Source organism: Hyperoodon ampullatus, assembly GCF_949752795.1.
Source record: "Hyperoodon ampullatus genome assembly, chromosome: 6".
Classification (NCBI taxonomy): Eukaryota; Metazoa; Chordata; class Mammalia; order Artiodactyla; family Ziphiidae; genus Hyperoodon; species Hyperoodon ampullatus.
Window position 1 is genome coordinate 58,218,512 of NC_136919.1, and position 27,929 is coordinate 58,246,440.

The following is a 27,929-nucleotide window of genomic DNA, read 5'->3' on the forward strand; positions in this document are numbered from 1 at the left end:
AAATCACCTCAAATTCTTCCTGGATTTTCAGCAAATAAAATAATAAGATTTAATAAAATGGTTATTTTAAGCCACTAAGTTCTGGGGTGGTTTGTTACTCAGCAATGTACAACAATATCTATATGGATAGACTGATGAGACAAGGTAAGAATAAGCTTGACACAAACATTTCATTTCCATTAAAAATTTAATAAATAGTATTAAAAGCAAAACACATTATGCATTTTAACTTTAATTTAGCCTACATGGCATATGCTATTTCTGGGTCTTTACTAGTTTTATTTAAAAATCTACGTTATTACAACTTCTGCAAACATAACATGTAGAACACAAAGCTGTCAAAACATTAAGCATATGAATGAGACAGTGGGTTCTAATGGAGTATGAACCTAAAAATCAAAACCACGTACTTGCTAGGTGGCCTTATGTGTGTGTCATTTCATCTAAGTTTCAAATTTCTTTCTTTGTAAAATGTAGCTAATATATAATTGCCTCATAGAATTGCTGGGAATACCAAAGGAAATAATGTACATAAAAATACTGTGAAAATTTTAATGTGCTATTCTATGTGTAATCAATAAACAAATAAAATGCATCAAATATGCCAAGCAAATATGCATCCTTAAGTTTTAAAATAAAGAAACATTTCTTTCTTCCAGTTGTAGAGATGTAATTACTTCAAGTGACTACAAATCTGTCAATATAACTTGTTATAAGTAGGAATACAACAAATTAACCTCCAAATTTTTAAGCCTCCTATCAGAGTGTTTATTGGGAAAATAGTCTAAAAAACCTTTTTAGCTTACTAGTCATAATTGCTACATGTTAGAAAATAGGAGAATGTAATTACTTGTAACAAAGACTACCTTAGAAACTTAATATCTATAGAGGAGATTACTTTTCAGGCAATTTGTCTTATGAACTTATCAAAGAAACTTAATCAAGTATTGTGCTTTGAGTTTAGCGTGCAGTAACAAAATTAATACTAGCTCTCTCATAGAGTATATTTTAAAGCACATTAAAAATATTCTGTGCTTGGGGCCTCCCTGGTGGCGCAGTGGTTGAGAGTCCGCCTGCCGATGCAGGGGATACGGGTTCGTGCCCCGGTCTGGGAGGATCCCATGTGCCGCGGAGCGGCTGGGCCCGTGAGCCATGGCTGCTGAGCCTGCGCATCCGGAGCCTGTGCTCCGCAACGGGAGAGGCCACAGCAGTGAGAGGCCCGCATACCACAAAAAAAAAAAAAAAAAAAAAAAAAAAAAATATTCTGTGCTTGCACAAACTTAAAGCACATCTTAAAATATATTAGATATATTATCTTAGATATATTATCTTAGATATATCTCTATCAGAATAAGTTTTTTAAAACATTAAAATGTATGAGGTACAAAACACTAATTCTGATCAAGCACTTTTAATTTCCAAATAGTTTTATAAACATCAGATGAGAGAAAATGTAATCAAATGTGAGAATGGATATTTTACTTGTTTTATAACTATCTTTTCATTTGAAAAGTTTTTTAAAACATACAGATAATACTTAGAGAAAAATGAGTTTTAGTGTGCTCACAAGCATTATCAAATCTTAATAACGTACATGCTTTATCAGTTTCAGATCTTTTTTATTTTATAAGAGGAGAAAATTACAGTTATTGCTGAAGCCTATAATGTGCCCCTCCTCAATCGCATTTCTCTTCTAACCTTGTGCTCTCTCCTTCTCCCCAAACACCCATTACTCTGAATTTTTATTCCAACTGCATTTTAAATTCTAATCCGGTTCTAAATAATCATTTTAGTTATTTTAACACCAAAAGTAACTTTTAAAGGGAAAAGCAGCAAAGAGAAGAGCTAAATAAGTAACTCAGTTTCTTCAACCGTTAGTTGGATAATACCACTACCTATCTCTGAGGATGGTTCTGAGGCTTAAGAGATGTAGCACACTGTTCACTGAGCGCTTACTATCAGCCAGGTATTCGTCTAAGCACACTATGTACATTAACTGATTTAACTGTCAAATTAACCATCTGAGAATAGGAACTAAATATTATATACCTCAGTGGGGCAATTTTATCCCCCAGGTGACATCTGGCAATGTCTGCAGACATTTTTGATTGCACAGAGCTACTGGCATCTAGTGCACAGAGGCCAGGGATGCTGCTAAACATCCTACCATGTACAGGACAGGATCCCACAATAAAAAATGATGTGGGCCAAAATGTCAACGGTGCCAAGGTTGAGAAACTCAGACCTCCATTTTCAGATACATAATCTGAAACACAGATAGGTTATGTAACTCACCTAGGACACAGGTCCCAAGTGAAGAGCCACTTACTAAAGACCTATTTGCTTCCTAATAAAGTTATCTTGAGAATAAAATTAGGTCAATATTTTTTTCTATTTATCAAGGGCAAACAATCTGGTCTAAGGAAGTCAGTCTCTGCTGCATTTTAAAGCAATAATTTTTAAATAAATGTATTTTAAAATAATAAGTATTAGCTCTATGAAACAGGATAACAATTTTACCTTTCCTACTTAATGAAAATATTCGAGGATACTGGAAAGCAACTGAGACCTAAATTTTCTTAAAAATACAAATAAAATTTATCTTAGTAACAATAACTCAATTTGTTATACTTGCCTCATCTAGAGGATCCACATCTGTTTTCCTCATCTTAATAAGTACATCATATGCCTGCTGAAGTGCTCTGACCTTAGGATGAGAAACTCTAACATAGGCTGGGAGACAAATAAACCATAAACTGTAACAGTGACTGAAGAGACACTTGGCCCATTGCGGTGGATTTGTATAACATCTCTTCGCCAACTTATGAGCTGTTTTTATCTCCTAGAAAGAGAATAAACAAAACATCATGGCATTCACTAAAATTCATTAGTATGACAGGAAAAGTGAGAAGTAAAAGGAAGAGAGGAATTTAATGTAAAATTTGACTCTAAAATCAAGCATTTCATAGTTTTGCTTTTGTGAATGGCTTCCTATTTAGTGCCCCCATGGTTCTTCCTATAGAGGCACTTTATACTGTATTTTAACTATTTGGCAAGCAGGTGTCTCCTAATAGACTAGAAATTCCTTAAAAGCAGAGATCATTCATATTATTATAATACAATGGGTAAGTAAGTGTCCCTCACACAGAAGGCACTCATATGTTTGACGAATGAAAGGGATTTCATTTATAGCTTATAGTTCTATAGAATCATTCTTGAAAAGTCAGAGTCTTCTCACTCTTCCCCCGATAAAAAGTTTAAGATGCCCTAGGCTATTCCCCACCAAGATTTCCACTCTACCTTCTGTGTTAATTCCTTCACTGACTGATTCGTTAAAAAGACCTATTCCTTTGCAGGCAACATAGTCTGAGAAAGATCACAGACCTTCCTACCTAATAGTTTTATGGCATGTTTTCTAGTTCTGATTTTCATTCTGATTTAGGTGGAAGAGAGAAAAAGGTATCAAAGTCACCTGCTGAGCATTATCAAACTCTACATATTCCCAGAAACTATAGAGCCCTCCACACATGTCAGACTGCCACTGTCTGCCTTGCACTAAAGATCCCTCGGCTGGATATGCCCTAAATAAACATACTGTTATGAGCTCTATTTCCAAGAGACTTGCCTGGAAAAAAAATTCTGGTGAAAATGAGATTTAAAGGTGTAGTAGCAAAATTGTCACATTAAAAAAACTTGCCTTTATTAAGCTGATAATGGTTAAAAAAAAAATTCCCCTCAGACAACACTGAGAGAATTGTGTACTATGTGAGATTAAGGATCACCTCAGGTTACCCCTAGGATGTGAGAGACTGTACATGAATTGGTAAAATCTGAACTAAGAATTTCATGCTGAAATTTTCCATATTTTGTAGACCCCCAAAATATCAGTATATGTATAAAGGATGATCAATTTTAACTCACACCTAACCATAGTTTAACTCTTTATACCTAAATCAGATATAGTATTAAAACAAGATGTCTAGGTTGTCCTAAGTTAACTCCCCTTAGAACGTAATATTCAGTAGAAAATATATTTACATTAACCATGAAGAAAAATCAAAATCACAATGAGATACCACTTCATATACGTTAGGATGGCTATAATCAAAAAGACAGAAGATAACAAGAATTAACAAGGATGTGGTAAAATTCTGACTGCTGGTGGGAATTTTAAATGGTGTACCCACTTTGGAAAACAGTCTGACAAGTTCTCAGAAGGTTAAACACAGAGTTACTATATGACACAGCAATTCTACTTTAGGCATATAACCCAAAGAAATGAAAACATATAACCACATAAACACTTATACACAAATGTCTACAGCAGTACTATGCATAACAGCCAAAAAGTAGGAACCACCCACATGTACATGAATGGATAAATAAAATATTCCACACAATGGAATATTATTCAGCAATAAAAATACATGAAATACTGATACATTCTACAACACAGATGAACCTTAAAAACATTAGGCTAAGTGAAAGAAGCCAGTCACAAAATGCCACAAACTGCACAATTCCATTTTTATGAAATGCACAGAACAGGCAAAACTATAGACACAGAAAATAGATTAGTGATTGCCTGGGGCTGTGGAAGATGGAGGAACTGGGCGGTTAACAGCTTAGGGGTACAGGCTTTCTTTATAGGGTGATGAAAATGTTCTATAATTGATTGCAATGGTGGCTGCACAACCCTGTGAAGATACTAAAAGCCAGTGAGTATACTTAAACAAGTGAATTTATGGTATATGAATTATGTTTCAATAAAGATTTTTTTAAGTGTATTTAGTTCCCAAGGTTCTCTTAGAACATAAACATAAGCATTCAAAAACTTCAGCCTCAATATTATAAGTAGGGTTGCAAGAAATCGATTTTAATTCATTAACAACCATAGTGGGTCTTCAAATAATTGCTGTGGGTGACAAGTCTAAACTATGAGCTGCATATCACATATACATAGTTTACATTTTTAATTAGATAAATAATATCTGACCTGTTTAGTTCTCTTAGCCATGAGAGCTGGACTGTTTGTAATGCTACTCCCAGTAGGGTGTCTACTAAAACAAAGTTTCAACTCCTGTGGTCTGTCAAAAAGCTTAAGGTCCAGTCTTGGAAAGTATTTGTAACTAAAATAAAAAGCAAAAATAGAACTGCTGATTTAAAGTACATTAACTCTTAATATTATGCCAGAACTTAGGTGAATATTACTAAACCTCCAATGTACCCAATATTATTTTCCAAAATCCTTGTATAGAAATTTTTTTTTCAAAAATATAAGATGATGCAATTATAAGATACATAGACTATCTACATGGAAACTTTGGCTCCTCTGCATCCTATTATTTTCAATCAATCCCTAGAACACAGAAAACCCTGATATCTTGACAGAAGAATTAGTAACCCTTTCAACAGGACCCATGTGTTCAATGATAATTTATATTAAAAGATAAGATTTAGTATACTTTGTAATTTTTTCTTTATAAAAGTACCTTGTATTCACATTTAAAAGGAAAAAATCCCAAATATTTTTATATTAGGGATGTGCCATAATTTAACCAATTCTTTACTGTTGGACATTTTTAGGTTATTTCTCAATTTTTGCAATTAAGTATCTTTGTACATTTATCTTTGTGAATACTTTTACTTAATTTCTTAGAATAATGCCCAATAACAGAGTTTTCTATGGTAAATATTTATCAAGAAAATAAAAATTATTATAATCACTATCAAATTACTTCCAGAGAGGTTATACTTACATACACTCTAACTAGAAGTATAGCCTATCCTCAAGCTGATAGATTAAAAATGCTTCTACTACTCATTTGGTTTGTATTTCTTTAAATAATAGAAAAGCTTAACATACTTTCATATTATCAACTATTGGGATTTCTCAGAAATTGCCTAGTTATTTCCTTTGGCCAATCTTCTTCTGAAATATATTGCCTTTCCTATTTGACTTACTTATTTGTCAATACCTGCATTCCAATGTATAGTGATCAAAGCCAAAGTAAAAAAGTGTTCTATAATTAACATGCAATCAAAATAGTACTTAATTAAACCACTCAATCTCAGGTATACATTTTTCATTCTTATGGAGTCCTGGTGAGATTATATATTAATTCTATATTTTTGGAAAACACTTATTTTATATTCCCTTTGCCCCAGAAATTCTTTTATGAATACAGCCAAAGAAAATAACTGTGTATACACACAAAGGTATAGATAGCAAAGAACTATAAATAAATCCACAGGAGACTAGTTTAACAAATCACAATAAATGCATGCAATGTGGTTATTTAAAATGAATGGCACAAAACTATATATTGGCATGGAAAAATGTTCAGACCATTAAAGGCAAACACACGTCACAAAGAATATGTACAATATGAACTAATATTTAAGTATAGTAAATGCAAATTTATGTACAAAAAGACAAAAAAGATATACATATAATTGTTAACAGACATTAAGTATTGGTGCTAAAACAATGTGCTAGTTTTTTTGTTTGATTTTCTAAACCTATTAAATGGTATTCAAATGATCATAATAATAAACAATCAAACATTTTAATTTCTTAAAAGATTCCCATCCAAATCCTATAAGTTTATTTTAATAAAGAATGATTCCTGGCCCTCTACTTTTAAGTTTTCTCTGATATATTACTAATGCTAAAAGAATTAATAAAGAATTAATAAATTCTTATTAATAATAAGAATTTCACAGTCCTTATATTGACAACAAAATCCCCCAAAGGGAGGGGGAACCTCAAAAAGTAAATTTTTTCTTCTTCAGAAATGAAATTTTTAAAGATTAAAATATGGTAAATGTTTAGGTTAACAGTGATAAACATCTGGTTTCCCTTCCAATTGGGCTGTCCAATTCTTAAATTACAATACCTGGTGATATCTCCATAAAATGTTCATCTCCATTAGTTCACTAAATACATTTTGAAAATGACCTTCACAAATGATTACTATACAACATATCTACTAATAATCACAAAAGATCAAATTATTAAAGCTGTGCCCAAACAACTCTTTAAAAAAATTCCTGCTACCTGTACTTTGGTGACAGATCCTTTCCATCATCAGGCGGTGGCTCGGGTGGCATTATGAACACAGTATGCTCACTCTTCTGTGAGTCATCTAGCTCTATCAATTTGGTGTCTTCTGCTGAATCAAAATCAACCTAAAAATAATTATTTTCTCCAATTAATTTGCATATAAGCAAGACCTGATTCTGAAATGTTAAAACTTAAATTTAAGAAAAAATACCTTATCTGTTTTCTCTGTGCCTTTATCAGGAAACAACTAGAAAAAAAGAAAAGAATTCTTAGTGAAAATGTCTACTCTGAATTTAAGAGAGATTATCTTAAATTATTATTTAAAAAACTATCCTTTTTTAATACTAGGCAGATATGAAACACTTCACAATGTATTTGGTGGCCTCCACACTACTAGGCTAAAGTATAATATTTCTCTTATGGCTATTAAGAGAGAAACAATTTATTCTGACTGGTTTCTTCATAAATCCCTCTTTAGAAGCAAAAGATGGGGAGGGGGTGGGATGAATCGGGAGATTGGGATTGACATATATACACTAATATGTGTAAAACAGATAACTAATAAGAACCGGCTGTATAAAAAATTAATTAATTATTTAAAAAATGAAGCAGCAAAAGATGGGCAATCACAAGGAGAACCTGGCTTCTCAAATCAAAAATTTCATTATTACTAAACCCCTGCATTACTGATTGATATTAACTAAGCTTCTCTCTAACTGAATGATATTGGACTATCAATATTTAAGTAAACAAAACCATTGAAAAGTTTTAATCATATCCCTGGAGTTTTAGATCACACGGATATAATGGGAGAAAATTATTCAAGTCTTCTAAGATACACGAATCATTAGGAGCCTATAAAAATTACATCATAATATTCTACCTTTTTTTGGATAAAATCTCCAACTTTATATAATATAGTTTGCGTAAACAATCAGCCCCAAGACCCACTTAGTAAAAATAAGAGCTCTATTAAAAAATGAGAAAAAAAATGTGAGTTATCACTGTCAAAAATCAACTTAAACTTCCTTACAATGGGTGAGTAAAGCTTTAAAATTTAACGTATTTCCAAATAGCTTCCATTAGGACAAAAGAAATATATTAGCAAAAGTATTTGGAAAAACATTAAAACAAAAGAACACAGGACTTAACACAGGACTTCCATTACCCATAGAGCTAAACTTTTTTTTTGTTTTGTTTGTTTTTTGTTTTTGATTTTTTTTTTGGCTGCACTGCACGGCTTGTGGAATCTTAGTTCCCTGAACAGTGATCGAACCCAGGCCCTCAGCAGTGAAAGCGTGGAGTCTTAACCACTGGACTGCCAGAGAATTCCTAAAACTAAACATTTTTAATGAACTACTAAATCTTATCTTACTCATGTGAGCTTCAATGAAATGTTCTTAGTACTTAATACAAAATCAAAGTGAGATCCAAAGAGAAAAATTAGCTATGTATGGCAGTACTAGATGCCACAAAGGAAAATAATTCTTACATTAAGCCCAGAATTGGACACTCGCATGTGTATACACACACACACACACACACACACACACACACACACACACACACACACACACACACACACACACCCCACCTATAATGCCTTCCTCAGGTCATTTGGGCTAATAATAACAATGATGATTATCAAGGTAAACAAACTGTTAAAGTTTTTCCTTAATACTGACATATAGGACAAACTTTACCTTTTCTATGCAGTCATCAAAAAAAGCCAATCCAGTATCTTTATCACTTACAAAACTACATTCTTCAATGAAACGAATAAAAATCTGTGTTTTGGTTAAAAGGGTGTAGAATTTTGTATAGGCACGATCTCGACTTTTTAAAAATCCTGAAGAAAATAAAATTAGAATTAAATTCAGATTTTAAAGTGGAACTAGATGTCACATTAATTATTTTAAACTTGTATATATCTATATTATTTTCTCTTTATATATATATACAAAGGGAAAGAGAAAGAAATATATATATTACAGGAAATATATATCTTCTATCATATACATATTAAGGGACCATAGTCCCTTCTGTCTGATTCAACCACAGAAATCCTTAACTTATACCATTAACCTTTTCACTGAAATCTGCATCTCCTATAAGGAACCTCTAGCCCTATAGCTCTCAAGTAGAAACTTCTGATACTCTGCATACTCACAAGCAGGAAGGGTCAAGTCCTTCCTCTGCAATGCCACCACACAATTATTTCTGTATCATCTTGTAAAAATCTCTGCTCATCTGGCTATTATTCCACCCATTCCCCTACTAACTGCAGGCACCTAGTGACTTCAGGGACACCCTCTCCTTCATCCACTGAAGAGCAGGGCACCTAATTCAAAGTCTTCTCCTCTCCAACTCCTACCATCATCATTCTTCAACACCCATAAAGACCAACCATCCAACATTTTTATGAGTTTTTAATCCGTTAACTTTCAATGACCTGTGGTCTATTCCACCTCAATCACCAACTTCTACACATAGTTACATACTTCCTGGACTTTTCTTGGTAGCACTGTAAACAGCTCTGCCTCCCAAATCTCTAATTTACATATTACTCCCTGACCATTACCCCTGTCTAGCTGGTATGCTTAAGTTCTTCCTACCAAGCCTTTTGTGAGGCGGATGGGGTAAGGAAGAAGATCGTTCTATGTACACCCTCCTATTTTCACGTCTCTCTCTCTCTCAAATATTGATTCCATGTCTGTGTACGTCATTTCAATTACTTTCTTGTCAACACTCTCAGTTTTTATGCCCTTTTGTCAAACTCATCTAGTATGACCTAGCCCTGGAGCAATGTATTGCCTGCTTTCTCTGGATCTGCGCCAGGGTGGCTGAGCACAAGCTGCGGTGGGGAGGAGGCGCCGTTACATAACCAGGTGGATCAGAACCGCTTATACCTTCATCCCTGACCAGCAACCCCACTACATATCTGGAGTCTGAATTTCCCTTTACCCGTGTTTTCACAATTATTTCCAATGTTTAAATACTCTCCCTCCGTGTTCTCTCCCTCATCCCTGAATAATAATATATTGCAGAGAAAATGAAAATCATTAAATGAGAACTACCTTCATTATCTCACTATAAAATCTATGACTCTTTCTGCAGCTATCATTTATTCCTTACTTTGTTTTACAAGGAGTGTGACCCTCCTCCTGTCTAAGGCCGAGCCCACCACATAAGCCTGGGATTCCAGGTCTTTCAGTGTTCTCTGGACAATACTCCCTCTCTGTTAGCTAGTAACCAGGATACTCAAGTCTCTCTCATTTTAAAAAAACCTTTCCTTAGACAATTTTCCAAAGAGGACATTCAGAGGGCCAACAGGCACATGAAAAGATGCTCAACATCATTAATCATCAGAGAAATACAAATCAAAACCACATTGAGACATAACCTCACACCTGTCAAAATGGCTATCATTGAAAAGAACACAAATAACAAATGTTGGAGAGGGTGTGGAGAAAAGGGAACCCTCGTGCACTGTTGGTGGAAATGTAAATTGTTGCTGCCACTGTGGAAAACAGTATGGAGGATTCTCAAAAAACTATAAGAAACCACATGATCCAGCAATTCCACTCCAGGGTATGTATATGGAAAAAACAAGAACACTAATTCAAAAAGATACATGCACCCCAATGTTCATAGCAGCACTATTTACAATAGCCAAGACCTAACCGGTCAACAGATGGATGGATAAAGAAGTTGTGCCATATATACATATATATATATATATTCAATGGAATATTATTCATCCATAAAGAAGAATGAAATTCTGCCATTTGCAACAACATGGATGAGTATAATGCTTAGTGAAATAAGTCAGACACAGAAAAATACTCTATGTTATCACTTTTATATGAAATCGAGAAGGTGAACCAAATTAGTAAATATAATAAAAAAGAAACAGACTCACAGATATAGAAAACAAACTAGTGGTTACAAGTGGGGAGAGGGAAGGGGGGAAGGGTTAGATGGGGTAGGGGATTAAGAGATACAAACTATTACGCATAAAATAAGTAAGCTATGAGGACATACAACACAGGGAACATAGCTAATATTTTGTAATAACTATAAATGGAGTATAACCTTTAAAAATTGTGAATCACTATGTTGTACACCTGTAACATATAAATATTGCACATCAATTATACTTTAACAAATAAATAAAATAAAAAACCTTTCCTTAACAAATAATTAGATCCTTCCCTTTTCTGCTGTTTCCCTTCTCAATAAAGGGCACAACCATCCACTTGGTGGTTAAAGACAAGAATCTCAAAGTTGTTCTTGACATCTCCCTCTATCTTACATCCCATATTCAATTGCCAAGTTCTATTCAACCTACCTCCTAAAAACCACTCTTCTATTCATAGTACCAACTAATCCAGGTCACTTCCACTGATCACTTGGACCAATGCACTAACCAACTAATAAGTAGATCCATACTTTGGATGCCCCCAATTCAATCTGCAGAGAAGCCAAAGAGATTTTTTTTTAACATTAAACGTGATCTTTTAAAAATGCAAACCTGATCCTATTACCTACTTAAATATCCCTCACTGACTTGCAATTACTCTTGGAATAAAGACGGAAACCCTTCATTAGTCCTAAAAGATCCAACATGATCTGGCTCACACCCACCATTTCAAGCATGGTTTTTGAGCCACTTTCCCCTCCAGCCTTTCTTTCTGTGATGCTTCAGGACATTCCACATGCTGTGGTCCTTACTACATCCCCTTGAGGTATTAATTAGTTGAGAAAGACTTCAATAAAATAGAAATAAATTATTCTTGACAAGTGGTAAGAAAAAGTCTTTTTTTCTTCTTCTAATAGATCTAGGCAATGATCAGCAAAGGCTGCTAATACAATTAAATGAAAGGCTGGTGGGGAAACTATCAATATAATGAATGAAATGAGCCTGATAAAACTTGAACCCATGGATCAATCTTAGGAGCACTAATAATGGGACACAGCCAGACTTGCAATAAGTAGTGAGCATCATGTGTTTTAGCACCACTTGCCAAGAAAACTGAACCTGAATATAATCAAGCTCTAGATCAGTACTGCTTAATCCAGTAACCACTACACACATGTGGCAATTCAGCAATTAAAATGTGGCTGGTCTTTAATGAACCACATACCCAAAGCCACATCACTATTAAGTTGTGGAGCTGGAATTTGAACAGACAGTCTGACTTCTGAGTCCATGCCATTATTAGTGATTTATATACCCAGAGGTGAAGGTTCAGGAAAAAAAAAAAATGTGGCTGGTCCAAACTGAGATGTGCTATAAGTATAAAACACACACCAACTTCAAAGCCTTAGTATGGAAAAAGAATGTAAAATATTTCATTAAAATTTTTACAATTTGATTACATGTTGAAGTGATACATTTTGGATGTATTAAGTTAGAGAAAACATATTATTAAAATTAACTTCCCCTACTGCTTTTTAAAAAACTGTGTCTACTAGAAAATCTTAAATTATATATGTGGCTCCCATTAAATTTCTTTTGAACAATGTGGCTCTTAATCCAACCAGAAGTTTACAGGAAATAAGAGATGAAAAAAATGTTAAATAACACCATGGGGATACAATCAGATAAAAACACATATAACTTCAGGAAATTCTAAACACAGTTTATGGGTGAAATGATGTCCTACTTAGAATTTAGAAAGAAAGGGAGGGGTGGAGGAGGGGAGGAGAAAAGGACAAAGGAAGAGTAAAATAAACATAGATGAAACTAAAACAATAGAAAGATTGCTCCTACTGCTGAAGTTGGAAGGTAGCTACATTATTCTCCCTACTTTTATACATGTTTGTTAAAGTATCCCTAAAAAAAAGTTAACCCAAAACCCACAGCTAAATCCTATTCTTTTTTCAGGCCCATGCTTAACTGTTACTTCTTCAGGGACCTAGCTCTCTTACTGTAACCAATACTTTCCTTTACAACACACTCAGTAAAATGTGTTATTTTATTGTCAAATGTATATATCCCTTGTTAGACCAAATGCTACCCTGTTAACAAAAACTTTGGGCCTCAGACACTAGTTAAATATCTTTCTAAATTCCATTAGTAATGCCTCTCTTCTACTTAGAATGACAGAGAATGAATTAGTGACCCACTACTGCCCATTAGAAAAACTCCATATTCTTAGTCTGGCATTTAAGACTACCCATAATCCGAGCTCTAATCTTATTTTCTGCTTTATCTTCCACAACACCTCTAAAGCTCCTCACTTGGTCAAATTGTACAATTAAAACTTTTTTCCCGAACATGCCATTATGGGCTGAACTGTGAAACCCCAAAATTCTTATGTTGAAGTCCTAACTCCCAGGATTTCAAAGTGTGACTGTATTTGTAGATATGGCCTTTAAAGAAGTAATTAAGTCAAACTTAGGTAATTAAACTAGGGTGGGCTCTAATCTGAGTGGTGTCCTTATGAGACAAGAACATTTAGATACAGATTCACACAGAAGGAAGTCTATGTGAAGATACAGGGAGAAGACAGCCATCTACGAGTCAAGGAGAGAGGCCTCAGAGGAATCCAATCCTGGCTACCCACTGATCTCAGATTTCTAGACTCCAGAATCCTGAAAAAATAAATAAATAATTTTTCCGTTGTTTAAGCCAGGGGTCTCCAATCCCCGGGACACAGACCAGTATTGGTCCACGGCCTGTTAGGAACGGGGCCGCACAGCAGGAGGTGAGCGGCAAGCAAGTGACCGAAGCTTCATCTGCCGTTCCCCATCGCTCCCCATTGCTCCCCATTGCTGGCATTACCACCTGAACCATTCCCCCCACCCCACCCCGTCCGTGGAAAAACTGTCTTCCACGAAACTTGTCTCTGGTGCCAAAAAGGTGGGGGACCGCTGGTTTAAGCCAGCCAATCAATGGCATTTTGTTACGGCAGCCCTGGCAAACTAATACACATGCCTTGTGCTTCTGTTTTTGAGCTTTCTTCCACTTCATTATTACCACTAGCAATAATACTGTTATCATGAGTACCGTACTTTTTCTAGTTGCTTCACATACATTTTCTCATCTAATCTTCACAATTGTGCATGAATTAGGTATCATCCTCATTTTATTAATGACAAAACAGAACCCCAGGAAGGCTTCATAAATAGCAAAGTGGAAATTCTAATTCAGATTTGACTTTTAATGCCTATTGTTTTTTAGGAAGTCTTCCTTGCTCATCTCCATTTATAAATTCTACCCATTCTTTAAAGTCATGCTCTTCTTCCATGAAATCTTCCAAAACACTCATTTGGAAGAATGTTCCCTTTTTCTGAATTTTTATGTCCTCTCACTGAATGATTATGTAAAATCTGTTTTCTTGAGTACTTGCTCTATTTTTAAAAACACGTTAGATCATTTTCCACTGGGTATCCCATGGAGCTAGATTTTATACTTCTTTATATCCCTACATAATAACTAGTGGGATTTGGTAAGTGGTGACTAAATATTTGAGAGATAAGTTGTCCCAAAGCAGAAATGAGAAAAGACAAAAGGACTATTGGGAAAATACAGATTAAAAAATAATAATAATAACTGCAGGGTCAAATTACAGCTATGTAAAATAATTATCATATGAATACTGATGTATCTGTAAGGTTGCCACTACATATACAAGAGCTGCTGAATAACAACAAAAATCTTTGTAATTCCCGAAAATAACAAATACTAAAACAAATGAGTATGGTGTTTTCCCCTGGAACAAAGCTGTATTTTTCAAAAATTTTAAAAAACTGGTGGCTTTATTCCAAAAACTCTTTATTAGAGAATACTGTAAAGCCCAGAGTGTATAAAGTCAAGAATCATGCAAAGTTGAGAAAACACCTAAAAACAAACCACCAGCTTTATTCTACTAAGATAACTGATTACAGAGTACTATAAATATCAGCAACATCTTTGACATTTCATAATTAAACACCTCCAGTTTCAGATTTCTCAGGAAAAAAATGGGGTATAAAAATTAAAATAAATTCTATTCATAGAGCTAGATTACAAATACACAGAAGACCATCATATTTTAATATGAATTTCTAAGAACTTATATAGTAGCACTATATTTGGTAGCACTACCAAACAGAAAATTTTTTCATTTCAATAAAAAGTATTTATATTTTCAATGCCACTCACCCTGTCGGTCAAACAATGAATCAGCAGCTGTGGCTTTATTTGAAGGAGCCTCTGTGATTGGTCTGAGATATGTTCTGTATCCTTTTAAAATGGATGCCATAAAGCGCAAAAATGCCTCCTGAATTTCCATCTCAAGTTGTGTCATCTTCTTTTGCCAGGAGAAATCTGCTTCAATTGGAGTCATCTCAATCGCTGAACCTTCCTGAGTTTTTCGGTGAACTGACAAATGAAGAAAGAAGAGAAAATGGCATTAATACATAATGTTATATATATAATAATTCGACAAGGGAATTGTCAAAATAAAGCCCATGACTTCCTGCAATTCCTCTTTATTAATGTAAAGGGATCATTGGCAGGGGCTAACAGGGAGGCACAGATGGGGCACAGAAAACATGTTCAAAAAAACCATAAACCATGGGACTTCCCTGGTGGCACAGTGGTTAAGAATCCACCTGCCAATGCAGGGGACACAGGTTTGAGCCCTGGTCTGGGAAGATGCCCCACACCGTGGAGCAACTAAGCCCGTGCTCCACAACTACTGAGCCTGTGCCCTATAGCCCGCGTGCCACAACTACTGAAGCCCACGTGCCTAGAGCCTGTGCTCTGCAACAAGAAAAGCCACCGCGATGAGAAGCCCGCACACCACAATGAAGAGTAGCCCCTGCTCGCCGCAACTAGAGAAAGCCCACGCACACCAACGAAGACCCAACACGGCCAAAAATAAATAAAAAACAAAACAAAACAAAAAAACATGAACCACAACAGTAATTTCTTACTATTGGAATTCTGTTTTGTAATGAGACTCCCTTTAAGCAGAGCAAAATTATGTCTAAATTTAAGAATTTTCTTTTTTTTTTTTTTTTTTTTTTTTGGTGGTACGCGGGCCTCTCACTGTTGTGGCCTCTCCCGTTGCGGAGCACAGGCTCCGGATGCGCAGGCTCAGCAGCCATGGCTCACGGGCCCAGCCGCTCCGCGGCATATGGGATCCTCCCAGACCGGGGCACGAACCCGTATCCCCTGCATCGGCAGGCGGACTCTCAACCACTGCGCCACCAGGGAGGCCCCAAGAATTTTCTTATATACATTCTTTCATTAGAAATATCCCTTCCTGGGAATTCCCTGGCAGTGCAGTGGTTAGGACTCTGCACTCTCACAGCAGAGGGCCCGGGTTCAATCCCTGGTTGGGGAACTAAGATCCCACAAGACATTCAGCATGGCAAAAAACAAACAAACAAACAAAAATCCCTTCCTTTTTCCTCACATTTACCCGAAGATAGCTGGGGATACAATTTCTTCAAGATGCTAATCAGATTTTTGCATGGCTTTTTGGGAAGCTGCTTCCAGTTCATGTTCTTCTTTTCATCTGATCTATTAAATAACAACATGATTAATAAAGTCTGTTATATTCTGTTTTTACTTAAACAAACTTCTTATGTCAAACTAAAAAAGAAAATGGAAAGGGTATTTTTACTGAAGTTACAATTTGAGAATCTGAACAAGTGGTTTTCAAGAAGTTCTCGTTTCATTTTAACCAACCTCAGTCAAATCTGGTCATCTCATTCTAACCCTCCAACATAGATTTTCATTAACTGGAGTTATGAATACAACACAAGTCTTGTTTCAAAGTTACATTTTAGAATTATAATATTTTAAGTGTCAAACTTAATTGACTTGAGACTTCAAACTACCTATTAGAAGCAAATCTCGACAAATATCAGAGTCAGTAACATACAGAGCATGTTCTCACCACAATTTATACGAGTCACCATTTAAGAAAAAGAAATTACTTTGGAAGTTCAAAAGAACACTTTTAAATAATGCATGAGTCAAATAAAATATTTTTACAGAATTAGAAACGTTTAAAACGCTACAAAGATGAAAGCACTATGTACCAACCATGGGCTGGAGCTAATGTCAGGCCAAGGTCACTTATGAACATCAATGCTAGCATCTTAAATTCTTAGAGAATTTAATCCACTAGCACATTTTTTAAAAAAAGAGAGAAAGATGTTTACTTTAGGAATGCAGCATTGTTTACTACTGATTTTATAATGTAATTTACCACACTAAGATTAAAGGAGAAAAACTTAATACTCATCTAAATAGTTGTACAAAAGCATTATAAAGTTCACCACCTATTTATGATTTAAAAAAAGAAATTACTTTTAATCTAGAAGTGGAAGGAAGGTTCCTTAATTTATTATTAAGCAATCAAAACCCTAAAGTGGGGCTAGCAAACCTTTTCTATAAAGAATCAGATAGTAAGTATTTTATGCTTTGAGGACCACAGGACCTCTGTTACAACTACTCAAATGTGCCACTGTAGCATAAAAGCAGCCTCAGACCACATGTAATTGAATGAGCATGGCTATGATACAATAAAATTTTATTTACAAAAATAGGCCTTGGGCCAGATGTCAATTCTTGCTTTAAAGCATAAAGATACTTAATGATGAACTGCTCAAACCATTCCCTTTGAAATTAGGAACAAGACAAGATACCAGTTATGAATATTTCTACTCAATATTACACTAGGATCCTAGCCAGAGAATTAAGACAAGAAATTCTTAAATATATAAGGATTGTAGAGGATATGATTGTTTATAGCCAGAAAATTGAAGAGAATCTGCAAGCAAATGAAAATAAGAGAATTCAAGTAAGTTGCTGGACAGCAGACCACTACATAAAAAATCAATAGCATAGTTATACTCCAGCAACTAACAAGTAAAAAATGTAATTAAAATACCATTTACAGTAGCAATAAAAACCATAAGGTACTTAGGAATAAGTAAGTTTAACAAAAGGTGTGCCCGATCTTTATAGAGAAAACTGAAACAGTTATTGAAAAACCTTTAAAAACACCTATGAAGTAAAATACAACATTCATGGGTACTGAGACTTTATGTCAAAATGATCTTATTTGCCCCCAAATTGATCTATGAATTCAATAGAATTCTAACAAAAAAATCACAACAAAATTTTGCATGGAATTTAAAAAACTAATTAAAATTTATGTAAAAAGCAATAGACCAAATATAGTCAAAACAATTTTAAAGAATAAGCAGTAAAGAGACTTGCCAGTTCACATCACTTTTTTTTTAAACAATGTTATTGAGATACAGCTCACATACCATACAATTCATTCATCTGAAGTGTGTAATTTGATGGTTTTCAGTATATTCAGAGTTGTCTTAACAACCACCACAATTAATTTTAGAGTATTTTCATCACCTCAAAAAGAAACCCCACACCCTCTTAGTCACTAACCCACAATTCCCCCATCCTCCCATCCCAAAGTAACCACTAATCTATTTTCTGTGTCTACAGATTTGCCTTGGGCATTTCAAATAAATGGGATCATATAAGGTCTTTTAGCATGAGGTTTTCAAGGTTCATCCATGTTGCAGACAACTTAATTTTCAAGTCATTAAGATAATCTGATGCTGGCAAGAGACTAAAACAAACCAAAGGAACAGAAAATAAGCCTGGATACATACCCACACAAATATAAAAACTGATATGTGATGGTACTGACACTGAAGACAAGTGGGGAAGAGATGAACTGACCATTCAATAAACAGTGCTATGTGACAACTGTTTACTCATGTTAAAAAAAAATAAAATGGTATCTCTATGTCTCATCATATACTAATAATACCAAGTTTAGCTAAATTAAAGGCCTAAATGAGAAAGTCAAAACCTCACAACTTTAAGAATATCCAGGATAATATTTCATGACCTCAAGGCAGAGGATTTCATGTACAAGAACCAAAAATGGCAATCCATAAAGAGAAACTGAGAACTGTGATCAATTAATATAAGCTTCTGTTCATCAAAAGACACAACAGAATGAAAATACAAATCACAGTGTGGCACAAGCTATTTGCAATGCATATAACAGACTAAGAATTACTATCAGATTATATAAAGGCCTTATACAAATCAAAAGAAAAAGACAAACAACCCAACAGGAAAATGTACCAAAAAAGGAGGGAAAAACCAAAGGGCAAAAAGAAATTAAAACACCTCATTTGCTACTAATTAGGGAAATGTGAATTAAAGCCAAGTGACATCCCATTATCATCAAGTTGACAAAAATTTGAAAGTCTGATCATAACAAGTACTGACAATGATACGGAACAAAGAGAACTTTCGTTTGCAGATGAAGAGGGGAAAGAGTAATATGGCATTAGCTATGCCTACCAACCAACATTAGCTCTTCTAGGTATATATGTTTCAGGGGAATTTTAACCATGTACTCAAAGAAATATGCATAATAATGATCAGAGCAGTTTTGTTCATAATTGCAAAATCTAACTATAATCTAAATACCCATCAATACTGATAAACACTGAAGACAAAGTAGAGCTATGTGTATCAACATGGATGAACTGCATAGAGAATGATGAGTAAAAAAGCAATTCACAGAAAACTATACAAACATAAAAATTTTTAAAGCATGCAAAACAAAATGTCATTTATACTAATACATATATAATATGTATTAGTGGGTGGAATCTGGAATCTGGGTGGAAGATTCATGCAAGTTATTTACATTATTCTCTATAATTCTTCGGTATCTAGAACATTTCATAATTCTGTAAGTACAATTAAGCAGAGTTCAAAATTACGTTACAAAACAGTGCTTTGATCAATCAAAATTATATAGAAGTTATTTAAACCTGGGCAAAATTAAGAATCTCTATAATATTCTTTTATTCAGAACAGTAAATAAAATGAGGTAAACATTTGAGTTACAACTTCAAAATCATTTCCAAAGGCACCACAATATATACAACCGTGAAATAACTGTTTTTCAGGGATAGTTACTGAAAAACAACGAAATATGTATGACAAGAAATATTTAGTGCTTCCAAGTAGTTCATTATTTCCAGGCTGTAAGTAAACCTAAATACACATAGTAGAGGTCGATCAAGATGGTAGACTAAGAGGACATGGAGCTCACTTCTCCCCATGAACACATCAAAAAATACATCTACATGTGGAACAATTCTCATGAAAAACTAACTGAAAACTGGCAGATGGACTCCTGTACCACCAAGGCTGTAAGAAAGATACACATGGAAGGGAAGAAAAGTGATTGGGTTGGGACCTGTGCCCATGGGAGGGGACTCAGAGGAAATGGGAGATTACACAGGTGGACACCCTCTCAGAAGAGTGAGTGGTGAGAGCCACAGATAGGGCACCCCAGTCCTGGAGTTCTACACAGGGTAGACAAGCCCCCTTGGCTGGCTGGAGGACCACTGGGACTAACAAGAGGCAAAAAGAAAAACAGAAAAAAAGAAAAACAAATTTTAAAAAAGAGAAACAGTTTAAGAGATCTACAGAATAACATTAAACATACCAACATTCACATTATAGGGATACCAAAAGACAGAAAAGGGGATCAAAAATGTATTTGAGGAAATTATGGTTGAAAACTTCCCAAACCTGAGGAAGGAAACAGATATCCAGGTAAAGGAAGCACAGAGGGTCAAAACAGGATGAACCCAAACAGGCCCACACCAAGACATATCATAATTAAAATGACAAAAGTTAAAAGTAAACAGTGAGGGCTTCCCTGGTGGCGCAGTGGTTGAGAGCCCGCCTGCTGATGCAGGGGACACGGGTTCGTGCCCTGGTCCGGGAAGATCCCACATGCTGCAGAGCGGCTGGGCCCGTGAGCCATGGCCACTGAGACTGCACGTCCGGAGCCTGTGTGTCCGGAGCCTGTGCTCCACCAACGGGAGAAGCCACAACAGTGAGAGGCCCACGTACCGCAAAAAAAACAAAAAAAGTAAATAGTGAATTCTGAAGGCAGCAAGAGAAAAGCAAAGTGTCATATACAAGGGAACCCCCATAAGGCTATCAGCTGATTTCTCTGCAGAAACTTTATAGGCCAGAAGGGAGTGGCATGATATATTCAAAGTGCAGAACAGGAAAAGTCTGCAACCCAGGATACTCTACCCAGCAAGATTATCATTTAGACTAGAGGGAGAGATAAAGACTCTCTCAAACAAGCAAAAACTAAAAGAGTTCATCAATACTAAATCTACCCTAAAAGAATTGTGAAAGGGTCTTCTCTAAATGGACAAAAAAGTAAGAATCTATAGGAAAGGGAAAATCTCACTAGGAAAAGCAAATGTATAGTAAGGACTGAAGATCAACCAATTAAGCCAATATGAAGATCAAAAGACAAAAAACTGTAAAAGCAACTATAACTACAATAAACAGTTAAGAGACAAACATGAAGATACAAAATATGACAACAAAAACACAAAATGTGGGGAGAGGGAGTAAAAAAAATGTAGATATTTTAGAATGTGTTTGAACTAAATTACTACCAGTTTAAAACAAAAAGTAGACATAGTTATAGGTCAACAATATATAAACCCGACAGTAAACACAAATCAAAAACCTACAATAGTTACACAGAAACTAAAAAGAAAGGAACAGAAGCATACTACTAAAGAAAATCATCAAACCACAAGGGAAGAAACAAAAAGAAATAACAGAGAAAAACCTCAAAACAACTGGAAAACAAGTAATAAAATGACAATAATTACATACCTGTCAATAATTACTTTAAATGTCAATGAACTAAATGCTCCAATCAAAAGACATATGGTGGGACTTCCCTGGTGGTCCAGTGGTTAAGAATCCACCTCCCAGAAAATATGTGCAAATGAAGCAACTGACAAAGGATTAATCTCCAAAATATACAAGCAGCTCATGCAGCTCAATATCAAAAAAGCAAACAACCTAATCCAAAAATGGGCAGAAGACCTAAACAGACATTTCTTCAAAGAAGATATTCAGATTGCCAACAAACACATGAAAGGATGCTCAACATCACTAGTCATTAGAGAAATGCAAATCAAGACTACAATGAGGTATCACCTCACACCAGTCAGAACGGCCATCATCACAAAATCTACAAACAATAAATGCTGGAGAGGGTATGGGAAAAAAGGAACCCTCTTGCACTGTCAGTGGGAATGTAAACTGATACAGCCACTATGGAGAACAGTATGGAGGTTCCTTAAAAAACTAAAAACAGAACTACCATATGATCCAGCAATCCCACTACTGGGCATATACCCTGAAAAAAACATAATTCAAAAAGAGACATGTACCACAATGTTCACTGCAGCACTATTTACAATAGCCAGGACATGGAAGCAACCTAGGTATCCACTGACAGATGAATGGATAAAGAAGATGTAGCACATACATACAATGGAATGTTACTCAGCCATAAAAAGAAACGAAATTGAGTTATTTGCAGTGAGGTGGAGGGACCTAGAGTCTGTCATACAGAGTGAAGTCAGAAAGAGAAAACCAAATACCATATGCTAACACATGTATATAGAATCTAAAGAAAAAAAAAAAAAGGTCCTCATGAACCTAGGGGCAGGACAGGAATAAAGATGCAGAACAGAGAATGGACTTGAGGACACAGGGAGGGGGAAGGGTAAGCTGGGACGAAGTGAGAGAGTAGCACTGACATATATACACTACCAAATACCAAATGTAAAATAGATAGCTAGTGGGAAGCAGCTACATAGCACAGGGAGATCAGCTCGGTGCTTTGTGACCACCTAGAGGGGTGGGATAGGGAGGGTGAGAGGGAGACACAAGAAGGAGGGGATATGAGGATATATGTATACATATAGCTGATTCACTTTGTTATACAGCAGAAACTAACACAACATTGTAAAGCAATTATACTCCAATAAAGATGTTAAAAAAAATAAAATAACATCATGGTAAAATATACAAACATAAAATTTACCATTAAAAAAAAAGAATTCCATGGATTGCAATCAGAAAAAAAAAAAAGTTATTGTTAAAAAAGAAAGCACTTAAAAAAAAAAGAAAAAAGATGAATCCACCTCCCAGTGCAGGGGACGCGGGTTCGATCCCTGGTCAGGGAACTAAGATCCCGCAAGCCACGGGGCAACTAAGCCCGTGCACTGCAACTATTGAGCATGTGGGCCGAAACTACAGAGCCCGCATGCCGCAACTACAGAGCCCATGCGCTCTGAAGCTCACACACACAAACTAGAGAGCCTGCACGCCGCAACTACTGAGCCCATGCGCCACAACTAGAGAGAAGCCCACACACCTCAATGAGGAGCCTGCACGCTGCAGTGGAGGATCCCTCATGCCGCAACGAAGATCCTGCGTACTGCAACCAAGACCCAACGCAGCCAAAAATAAAATAAATAAATAAATAAATATTTTTTTAAAAAGACATATGGTGGCTGATTGGACAAAAAACCAAGACCCTTCTATCCACAAGAGACTCACTCCAGAGCTGAAGACACAAAAAGACTGATAGTGGGGGGATGGGAAAAGATACTTTATGCAAACAGAAATGACAAGAAAGTGGGGGTAGCAATGCTCATATCAGAAAATAAACTTTAAACAAAGGCTATAACAAAAGATAAAGAAAGGCATTATAAGATGATAAAGAGATCAATACAAGAAAATGATATTACACTCAACATACATGCACCCAGGAGCACCTAAACATATAAAGCAAATACTAACAGACACAAAGGTAGAAACTGACACTAATACAGTAATAGTAGGGTACTTTAAAACCCCACTTACATCAATTGACAGTCAATAATGCAAGAGCAGTCTAAAATGACACAACAGACCAGCTGGACTTAATAGATATCTACAGGACATTTACATTCAAAACCAGCATCATTAACATTCTTTTCAAGTGCACATGGCACATGCTCCAGAATAGATCACATGCTAGGCCACAAAACAAGTCTTAACAAATTTAAGAGGATAGAAATTATTTTATCAAGTATTTTTTCCAACCACAATGGTATGAAACTAGAAATTAACTACAGAAAGAAAACAAGAAAAGAACAAACGTGCAGAGACTAAAAACATGCTACTAAAAAAACCAACAGGTCAATAAAGAAATCAAAGAGGAAATCAGAAAATGCCTCAAGACAAATGAAATGAAAACACTACATTCCAAAATCTATGAGATGCAGAAAAAGCAGTTCTAAGAGGGAAGTTTATAGCAAGACCTTCCCCAAGAAACAAGAAAAATCTCAAACAAACAACATAACCTACCACCTAAAAGAATTAGAAAAAGAAGAACAAACAAAGGCCAAAGTCAGCAGAAGGAAGGAAATAATAAAGTTCAGGGAGAAAACAAATAAGAAAGAGATTTAAAAAAATAGAAAAGATCAATGAAACCAAGAGCTGGTTTTTTGAAAAAAGAAAAAAAAAATTGATAAGGCTTTAGTCAGGCTCACCAAGAAGAAAAGAGACAACCCAAATTAAAAAAAATAAGAAATGAAAAAAGGAAAAATAACCAACACCACAGAAGTACAAAAAAAAAAAAAGTAAAAGAATACTAAGAACACTTATATGCCAACAAATTGGGCAACCTAGAAGAAATGGATAAACTTCTAGACACAAAACTTGCCAAGACTGAATCAAGAAGAAACAGACACTTTGAACAAACCAATCACTAGCAGTAAAATTGAACTTGTAATTAAAAAAAAACTCCCAGCCAACAAAGTCCAGAACCAGACTGCTTCACAGGGGAACTCTACCAAACATATAACGAAGAGCTAATACCTACCGTTCTAAAACTATTCCAAATTATTAAAGAGGATGAAACACTCCCAAATTCATTCTACACGGCCACCTTTACCCTGATACTAAAACCAAAGACACTACAAAAAAAGACACTTACAGGCCAGTATCTTTGATGAATATAGATGCAAAAATCCTCATCAAAATATTAGCAAACCAAATCCAACAATATATAAAAAGGATCATACACATGATCAAGTTGGACTTATTCCAGGGACACAAGGATGGTTCAAAATATGTAAAATCAATGTGATACACCACATTAACAAAAGGAAAGACAAAAAACACATGATCATCTCAACAGACACTCAAAAAGCAATTGACAAAATTCAACATCATCATAAAAATTCTCATCAAAGTGGGTACAGAGAGAACATATCTCAACATAATAAAGACCATATGTGACAAATGCACAGCTAACATCATACTCAATGGTGAAAAGCTGAAAGCCTTCCCGTTAAATTAAGCATCCAAATTGGAAGGGAAGAAGTCAGACTGTTACTATTTAGAGATGACATGATACTTTACATAGAAAACCCTAGAATCTAAAACATGACACAAATGAACTTATCTACAAAACAGAAACAGACTCCTAGACACAGAGAACAGATTTGTGGTTGCCAAGGGGGGAGGGAGAGGAAGGACTGGGAGTTTGGGGTTGGCAGACACAAACTATTACATTTAGAATGGATAAACAACAGGTCCTACTGTATAGCACAGGGAACTATATTCAACATCCTGTGATAAACAGCAGTGGAAAAGAACACAAAAAAAGAATGTCTGTATGTGTATAACTGAGTCACTTGGCTGTAGAGCTGTAAATCAACTATACTTCAATTTAAAAAAAAAATGAAGGAAACCCTAAAGTCACCACACAAAAACTATTAGAACTAATAAATGAATTCAGCAAAGTTGCAGGATACAAGATTAATATACAGAAATCTGTTGCTTTTCTCTACAGTAATAATGAACTATCAGAAAGAGAAAGTAAAAAAAAAATCCCATTTGAAATTCTATCAAAAAGAATAAAATACCCAGGAATAAACTTAACCAAGAAGGTGAAAGACCTACACTCTGAAAACTCACATGAAGGTAAGTGAAGATGATACAAAGAAATGCAAAGATGCCCCTTGCTCTTCTGGAATTGGAAGAATTAATATTGTTAAAATGACCAATACCTCCCAAAGCAATCATGCAATCCCTATCAAAATACTCATGACATTTTCACAGAAATAGAACAAATAATCCTAAAATTCATAAAGAACCACAAAAGACCACAAATTACCAAAGCAATCCTGAGGAAAAAGAACAAAGCTGGAGGTATCACCATCTCAGACTTCAGACTATACTACCAAGTTACAGTAATCAAAACAGCAACAGCATGTTTTGTGTCTGGCAAAACACAGACACATAGATCAACTGAACTAAACAGAGAGCCCAGAAATAAACCCACGCACCTACAATCAATTAATCTATGACAAAGGAAGCAAGAATATACAATGGAGAAAAGACAGTTTTTTCAGTAAGTGGTGCTGGGAAAACTGGACAGCTACAGGTAAAACAATGAGATTAGAACATTCCCTCACACCATATACAAAAATAAACTCAAAATGGATTAAAGACCTAAATATACAACCTGAAACCATAAAACTCCTAGAAGAGAACATAGGCAGGACACTCTTTGACATAAATCATAGCAGTATTTTTTGGATCTGTCCCCTAAGGCAAAATAAATAAAAGCAAAAATTAACAAATGGGACCTAATTAAATTTAAAAGCTTTTGCACAGCAAAGGAAGCCATCAACAAATCAAAAAGACAACCTATGGAATCAGAGAAAATATTTGCAAATGATGCGACCAACAAGGGGTTAATATCCAAAACATACAAACAGCTCATATAACTCATTATCAAAAAAGCAAACAATACAATCAAAAAATGGGCAGAAAACCTGAAAAGACATTTTTCCAAAGAAGGCATACAGATGGCTAACAGGCACATGAAAAGATGCTCAACATCACTAGTTACTACAGAAATGCAAATCAAAACAACGGTGAAATATCACCTCACACCTGTCAGAATGGCTCTCAGCAAAAAGACAACAAAAACTAAATGTTGGTGAGGATGTGGAGAAAAGGGAACCCTAATACGCTGTTGGTGGAACTGTAAACTGGCACAGCCACTACGGAAAACAGTATGGAGGTTCCTCAAAAAACTAAAAATAGAACTACCATATGATCCAGCAATTCCACTCCTGGGTATATAATATATCCAGAAAAAATGAAAGCACTAATTCGAAAAGATACATGCACCTGATTGTTCATAGCAGCACTATTTATAATTGCCAAGACATGGCAGCAACCCAAGTGTCCATCAACAGATGAATGAATAAAGATGATATGTGTGTGTGTATATATATATATATATATATATATATATATATATATATACAATAAAATAGTACTCCACCATAAAAAAGAATGAAATTCTGCCATTTTCAGCATCATGGATGGACCTAGAGAATATTATGCTTAGTGAAATTAGGCAGAGAAAAATAAATACTTTGTGATATCACTTATATGTAGAAGCTAAAATATAAAACAAAAAAATGAGTACAGCAAAACAGAAACAGACTCACAGATATAGAAAACAAACTAATGGTTACCAGTGAAGAGAGGAAAGGGGGGAGGGGCAAGATAGGGGTGTAGGATTAAGAGGTACAAACTACTATGTATAAAATAAATAAGCAACAAGGATATACTGCATAGCACAGGGAATTATTGCCATTACCTTTTAATAACTTTTACTGGAATATAATCTGTAAAAATACTGAATCACTATGCTGTGCACCTGAAAATAGTACAATATTGTAAATCAACTATACTTCAATTTTTTAAAAGTACTGAAAACCCAAATAAATAAACAAACATAGTAAAGAGCTACCACAATTACACAGTTTTCAAAATACAATGGTAGATCCATTTCAAAATTATTTTTTAAGGTACATTAAATGTTTTCTTCCTTCCTTAAGTTATTCTTCTGGTTCACTCAAGGCTATTTTCCCAACCAATTCTACT

At 35.2% G+C, this 27,929-nt stretch overlaps 1 protein-coding gene across 1 annotated transcript in view; it reads right to left on the minus strand.

Moving 5' to 3' along the window:
* The window catches only part of DENND4C (DENN domain containing 4C), a gene marked incomplete at its 3' end in the record, with an annotated part of 123,377 nt that overhangs the window by 41,015 nt on the left and 54,433 nt on the right, over positions 1-27,929 (minus strand). Inside the window, exons 11-17 of the mRNA XM_079706146.1 lie at positions 16,486-16,586; positions 15,219-15,437; positions 8,770-8,915; positions 7,278-7,313; positions 7,061-7,191; positions 4,997-5,129; positions 2,636-2,842 (exon numbers count right to left, since the gene is read on the minus strand). Coding sequence (XP_079562272.1) covers positions 2,636-2,842; positions 4,997-5,129; positions 7,061-7,191; positions 7,278-7,313; positions 8,770-8,915; positions 15,219-15,437; positions 16,486-16,586 — 973 coding nt within the window. The remainder of the gene's footprint in view (positions 1-2,635; positions 2,843-4,996; positions 5,130-7,060; positions 7,192-7,277; positions 7,314-8,769; positions 8,916-15,218; positions 15,438-16,485; positions 16,587-27,929) is intronic.